The following is a 6,838-nucleotide window of genomic DNA, read 5'->3' on the forward strand; positions in this document are numbered from 1 at the left end:
ATTCAAACCATTTCCGACTGGTTGAGAAGTCATAGGTCAAGTGTAGGATGGAAAGAACGGCAAGGTCAGAGGGAGGGAAAGGCAAAGAGTAGAGGCGGGGATGACAGAGCACGCAGAACTCCGTTTGAATATAAGCAAGACCATATGGAACCTGATTCTAGCATTTTCTAAATCACAGCTGCTTGTATTGGCAGCTTAGATGATGTCTTTTTTCTGGTCTTTTTCTTTTTTTTAGTGCTCTGTAAACATAAACAAGTCACATCCATTCATTTTCAATTTCACCATCATATTTTTAATCAATAAAACATGTTGAAAGGAAGACCATAAGCTAGGAAGACATCAAAAAATAAGTTAAATGCATGCTGTGAAACCTGTAAGCTCTTCTTAGTGCTCCATTCCTTTTTTTTTTTTGTAAACCAGGTTAGTAGCTGCTTGCATAGTCTTCCCATGGATAAACAGAAAGCTTCACAAACCAGCACTGCCTAAATGAAGCAAGATTTTCCTTAGCCTCAGATGGTGGGATCCAGTATTACTGCAAGTAAGCTGCCTTTGTTACCTTAATATTGAGCTTTACTACTGACACCTCGACTCCTGCTACGATACTCGCTTTCAGTGCTGTTTAATCAAGATTCAGGCACTGTTAAATCGTGTTTAATGGCAGTGATGGACATCATTAACCTGAGCATCTTCTTGGTTTTCTTTCAGATCACCCAGAAGCTAAACAAGTCTCTAGTTCTACGTCACAGTAGTCTGAGCTCTGGTAGAGTTGACAGAGCTGTTAGTAGAAATTGTCTCAAATTGGCTGACAACAGGTAAGAGCTTTCTCTTTGGTCTGTCCGCAGTATTGCGGGTGAGAAGTTGCCGACTGCCCAGGGATTGCTCCCCCGCTACAGTACTCTCCTTAGACTTGTTTTGTGGCCCTACTACTGCGTCCTGAAATCCTGCTGGCCCTTTTACACATGTTCCAACACAGTCTGGGGGGTGGTGGTCTCTGGGATTCTGTTTACTCTGTCACTCAAATACGTAGCTTGCCAAATAAATGGGATTCCTCCGGGCGCTGGTTCTGATTTTGTAGCAGAACAACACACAGCCGGGCAGAAGAGATACTGAGCAGCCTGCCTTGTCCCTCTTCCACATGTTTGAAACCGGCATTGGATTCATTTTTCTACATGTGTTTCTAACGTTAATCTTTTTTTGGGGGTTGTTACCACCATCCTAGACCTTCTTTAAAACGGCTGAAAGCAGCAGGGTGCATTCCACCAGCCGAGAAGCGGAGTCAGAGGGAGCAGCTCGAGGCGCTGACCTGCTGACATGGCAACAACCATGGCTGTGCGGCTCTGGCCTGGGACGCCTCTGTACAACACCCTGTGCAAGAGCTTCAGCAGAATCCTCACAGGCTGCTCTAGGTTGCCGGGGGGAATCCCCTGCTGTCAGACAACCTTTGGGTTTGCTGCTGCCTCCTCGGCACGGAGCTTTACTCCTCACCCACACAGTGTATTAGACACTCTGTGATTCCCCCTGCAAAAGGAGGTTTATTGGGCTTGCCTCTGCAGAAAAAAGGGGGGCGCAGGGACATGGAGGATTAGACACCCCCCCTACTATTGGGAATATACTGGGGAATGCAGAAAGCCAAGGGCAAAACTGGTTCAGGGAGCCATGGGTGTGGATAAGCACACAATCTTTGGGACATCCTGCCAGACTTGGGAAAGGACTTTCCTGTCTCTTCTGCAGTGCTACAAGCCTCACTGCCAAATCCAAAAGGAAACTCTCTTTGAAATCAGCCAAGCTTAGACACCTCCTGTTTTACTCAGAAGCAAAGTGCTTTTGAGCAAAATAACAAGCTATTAAGGGTCCTCCCCTATTTTGAGAGCAAGTAGTGCTTACGTAAGATGTATGCACTAGATACAGCACAGTTAGAGTACATCAGATGCTCAGAGGCTGTTCAAACAGAAGTAAATTCAGCCAAGAAATTAAAGAGAACTCCAGACTGATCAGTGAAAGCACAGTTCTATAAGACTACATTACCTTCTGATTTGACAGGGCACCTCATCACCACTACGTTACCACCTTTAACTCATTTTGTTAAGGGAAGCAGTGAACTTCTCTAACGTCTCTTTGAAGGAATTGATCAAGTAAGCTCCCAGTTCGTTGTTTGTCTCCTGAACAGCTGCATCATAACTGCCGAAGAGTGGAGTTGAAGCCTTCACATCCTTCCTATTTGCTTGGAGTAAAATGAGGTCAAGCTCCTCTGCTACGCTTTCGTATTTCTGGTAATCGAATCTGCTGAGACTGGCATCATCAATCGGGTAGGTGATGCCAAGAGGGTAGCAGTCCCTTGGAACTGGGAACTCCACATTTTTCAGCGCTGGCAACTCACAGAGAAATGTGAAAAGGTGTTTAAGTGCTTGGGATGATAGCGGGTTTCCAAGAAACTTAAACTCCTGTAGTTTCTGACAAGGGCTTAAGCCTAAAATCAACATGTTGACGTGAGTGTCTTGGATGTTACATTCCTCCAAGGTGAGACTCCTGAGCACTGAAGAGGAATGGCTGAGAAGCTTAAAGAATGTTGATGGGTAAAGGTCTGGTATATTGTGACCGCTCAGGTCCAGGGCTTCCAGGTGACTGGCGTGGACGCTATTGGCTAAATAGGCCATATCAGCGTGGTTCAACGAGCAGTTAGAAACATCCAGCATCTTCAGTGGAGTTTTTAGTGGGCTGCAGAATTAAAGAGAAAAAAAAGCTTTATGGCATAGAACACCGAAAAGCTACATTTACATGATTTCCATACAACTATCCGCATTATGAATGTAGCCATCTGCTGCATTCATTATTTTCCCTAACTTCTTTTGAAAAACAGAATCATGTGCCAACCATGACAAACATATTTTCCTCCTGAAATCAGTTCCTTGAATTATCTCCTACCTTACATGACTCCAACTGTGCTGTTTTAACGGGGATTAATTTGGTAACAGTCTACGTGTCTATCTTGTTACCAGTTACGTGCTGTCACGTGTCTATATTTGCTGAATTAACAGCAGATTAGTAGCTAATTAGTAGCTTATTGTAGAAAACTGTTAAAATTCCAGAGATTTAGATAATTTCCATTAAGGAAGGATTCATTCCAAAACGAAAGCCAATCAGTATTTTAACAAGACATCTGCTGCTGTTTCTAGTTTTGCTTCTATAATGTTCTTAAATGTCCAAGAGGTTTACACATTGTATTGTTGTGGAGTTGCACAGACAGCTTCTGATGAAGAAAAAGACTGGAAGAAGTGTACCTGAGTTTATGTGCAAATATTCTAGTGTAATATAAATATGACAGATGAAAATCAAGAGATCCCTTTTGGCATACTAAATCTTAATAAGACTTCTGCCACAGACCTCAGCTGGATCAAGGTTAGAATTTTCTAATTTATTTCTAACAATATAACCAGTTTGCCATTAACAACTTTTAAATGAAATGACTTCTTTGTACAGGAGGAATTTCAGATCAAGGTGATTTACCTCGATTAAAATTTTGCCTGTTTTCATTTTTTGCCTATTTTCATTTTTAGATTCTCTGAAAATCATACAGCTAACTTACCTTCTATTCAAGTATGAACGCTGTTCACTGGCAGCTTGTTATTATTTTGAGAATTGCCAATTTTTCCCAAGAATTCATAATGAATCTTGATATATTCACCTAATTTTCAGTACAGAAGAGCATCAGATCTCTCTTGCCTTGAGATCAACAGATGCAACAAACAACTGAAATCAAAGTCTCAAATCAGAGTCTAGTATCCCCCTGCCCACCTAAAAATACAGTATCTGTGGCACCTTAGTATATTTACTGACCTTTTTTTAAAGGAAAAAAAATCACTAGAGACCCTGAAGAATACTTGGAATACAGGTCAGGTCTTGCACCAAAGGCCAGCCCAAGCTGACTGATATATAAGCTCAAGAATGTGGCAAATCAAAAATATTTGGATATACCCCCGTCTTACGTGGTAGCTAAAAGTATATTGTCACCATAGTCACCAGATGGGCTCTGGAAGACTAAAAAGAACAGATATACACTGGCTTCCAATTTTCCCCAGCAAATACTCTTTCCTAGCATTCTGCTGCCCTCTCTCACACACAGCCTGAGGTATAACCACTTCCCTTATTCTCAGAGATTCTCAGCTTGCTGATGGCACAAAGGGCCGTTCATTAGAGTCTGAATGAAAGCAGGATGACCAAATTACCTGAGCAGTTTCTGTATCCGTCCTGTGAGTACAGAAAATGACACGCTCAGCTCAGTCAGCTGTGTCATTTCACCCATCTTTTCCCCAATGCTAGCGAGCATCCGCTCGTCTGCGGCAGTGAACCTCCGCACGTTAAACGTTCGCGCTGGCAAGGTCAAGGACATCAGCAGAGGGAAGTGGATACTGTTAAAGAGTATTTCCAAGTGTTCCATTTCCAAGCGAACATTGTGAACTATTTCCAGTTTGCGCAACAAAGAGGGATCGGTGAGCTTTATGATAGAGAAGAATTTCTGCAAAGCCAGGTTGTCGGATCTGAAGGCCACACAGCAGATCTTCAGTGGACAATAGCATTTCTTCAGCAGGGCCTGCGCTACCAGATCATAGTTCCGCTCTGTCACAAACAAGTCAATTAGCACATCAATACTGATTCCAAAGGTACCTGGATTGCGCTGCGTTCGTTGCGGGTAAAGCAGCAGTTCTAAACAAAGCTTGGAGAGCAGCTGCGTCCTGGCCCACCTGCCCATCCTCTTCTTACACTGACAGAACTGAAATTCAACATCTTTTATTCCCGTCAGGTCAACCACTTTCAACCTTTTCACACAGGGAGAAGGATGATGTAGCACATAGTCTCTCAGCCCTGTCAGACAGCTTTCCAAGCACATCGAGCATGTTCTATGGCTCAGGTCTTCCTGGTAGTCTGCAGTAGTTCCCAAAAGTTTTCCCATGTTAAAGTCAACAAGTGGCCAGTTCTCTACCAAGTCATGAATCACTTCCCCTTGCTCCAGTAAATAGCTGGCTTTAAAAAGAAGAGGAAAAAGATTATGGGCAACACCGCTGAGACTCTTCCTGGCAAATTCCGCATTTGACACGAAGGCTTCAGCGCTAATGAATCGGAGAGACTTCATTGTTGCTCTGGACTCCTTGCTGTCATGGAGAGCGACTTCTGTGTTCAGCTGAAGAGCCTCGTTGCTTATCACCTTCTATTTTTACCCGCAGCTGCTGTTTGCTGCCAACGGAAGCCTTGCTGGGGCGGCAGAATAAATAGTCACATGCTGATCTCTGGTTTCTATTTTGGAGCTATACTGGATTCTGCAGTAATTAACTGTGAGGTCTTTAGTCAGAGAGCATGTATTCATTTAAACCCTCATATTTATTACAAAGCTAACTAGCTCAGCTAAGTACAGACCGCTGCCCAGCAGGAACAGTAAGATCAGGGCAACACATATACGCAAGAGTATTTCTGTATCTTTCCTAGGCCGTACAAAAAGGCACTCAGGGTTCCAACTTGAACACCTAACATGATCTGTATTCCACTTTCTTCCAAGAAAGATGATGTGCTGGGGATTCACATCCTAATTTCAATAGGGAAGATTTCTCAGAGGTAGCCCAGAGTTTCTCCTTAACACTACAGCCATAAGGAAAGTCTGCGGTGCTACAGTCATTGAACTACAGCATCCCCCCATTCTGCCCTTCTATCAGCAAGCAGTAGTCAAATACAGTGGCTCCAGTGGAAAAGACAAAAGATGTTAGATGATCTCAGAGCCTTGGTGACCAGGATACCTGCCTATGACAGGAGACTCAAGGTTAAGTACAAGCCAAGCTGAACAAGACAGAGCACAGAGTTAAAACTTTCTCATAACTTCCCAGGCAAGCATCCTCCACGGGACCTGACAAGATGCATCCCGGAGTCCTGAGGGAACTGGCTAATGTAGCTGTTCAGCCACTCTCCATGACAGCTGAAAAGTCATGGCAGTCAGGTGAAGCCCCTGGTGACTGGAAAAAGGGAAACACCGCACCCATTTTGAAAAAGGGGAGAAAGGAGGACCCTGTGACCCACCAACCTGTCAGCCTCACCTCTGGGCCTGGGAAGATCATGGAACAGATCCTCCTGGAAGCTATGCTCAGGCACATGAAGGTCAGGGAGGTGATTCGAGACAGCCAGCATGGCTTCACCACGGGAAGTCCTGCCTGCCTGACCTAACGGCCTTCTATGGTGGAGTGACTACATCAGTGGACAAGGGAAAAGCTATGGATGTCATCTATCTGGACTTGGACATGGTCCTCCACAGCATCCTTCTCTCTAAATTGGAAAGAGATGGATCTGATGGGTGGACTGTTCAGCAGATAAGGAATTACTGGATAGCCACATCCAGAGAGTAGTGGTCAATGGCTCAATGTCCAGATGGAGATCAGTGATGAGTGATGTCCCTCAGAGTTCCGTACTGGGACCAGTACTGTTTGGTACCTTCACCAGTGACACAGACAGTGGGATCAGGTGCACCCTCAGCCAGTTTGCTGATGACACCAAGCTGTGTGGTGCAGTTGACACACCTGACGGACAGGATGCCATTCAGAGGGACCTGGACAAACTCAAGAAGTGGGCCCATGTGAACCTCAGGAGGTTCAGCAAGGCCAAGTCCCTTCAGCAAGGGTCCTGCACCTGGGCCAGGGCAAACCAGTATGAATACAGGCTGGAGGATGAGGGGGTTGAGAGCAGACATACGGAGAAGGACTTGAGGGTAATGGTAGATGAAAAATCAGCCATGAGCCAGCAATGTGTGCTCACAGTCCAGAAGACCAACAATATCCTGGGCTGCATCAAAAGAAGTGTTGCC

The 6,838-nt window shown here is 44.7% G+C and overlaps 1 protein-coding gene across 1 annotated transcript; it reads right to left on the minus strand.

Annotated features, from left to right (window-relative positions):
- Positions 1-2,069: 2,069 nt before the first annotated feature.
- Positions 2,070-5,128, minus strand: LRRC14B (leucine rich repeat containing 14B). The gene is made up of 2 exons (XM_010158756.1): positions 4,224-5,128; positions 2,070-2,715 (listed from the first exon to the last, which is right to left on the minus strand). The coding sequence occupies exons 1-2, from the start codon at positions 5,126-5,128 to the stop codon at positions 2,070-2,072; spliced, it is 1,551 nt and encodes a 516-aa protein (XP_010157058.1).
- Positions 5,129-6,838: the final 1,710 nt, after the last annotated feature.

This window comes from Eurypyga helias, unplaced genomic scaffold (assembly GCF_000690775.1).
Source record: "Eurypyga helias isolate BGI_N326 unplaced genomic scaffold, ASM69077v1 scaffold6979, whole genome shotgun sequence".
In the NCBI taxonomy this organism is placed as follows: domain Eukaryota; kingdom Metazoa; phylum Chordata; class Aves; order Eurypygiformes; family Eurypygidae; genus Eurypyga; species Eurypyga helias.

Excerpts from the sequence above, each read along its gene's own strand:
- LRRC14B (XM_010158756.1), bottom strand. The coding sequence starts at position 5,128 with ATGAAGTCTCTCCGATTCATTAGCGCTGAAGCCTTCGTGTCAAATGCG. Across the intron at positions 2,716-4,223 it reads CGGATACAGAAACTGCTCAG|CCCACTAAAAACTCCACTGA; the intron begins GTAATTTGGTCA and ends TTAATTCTGCAG.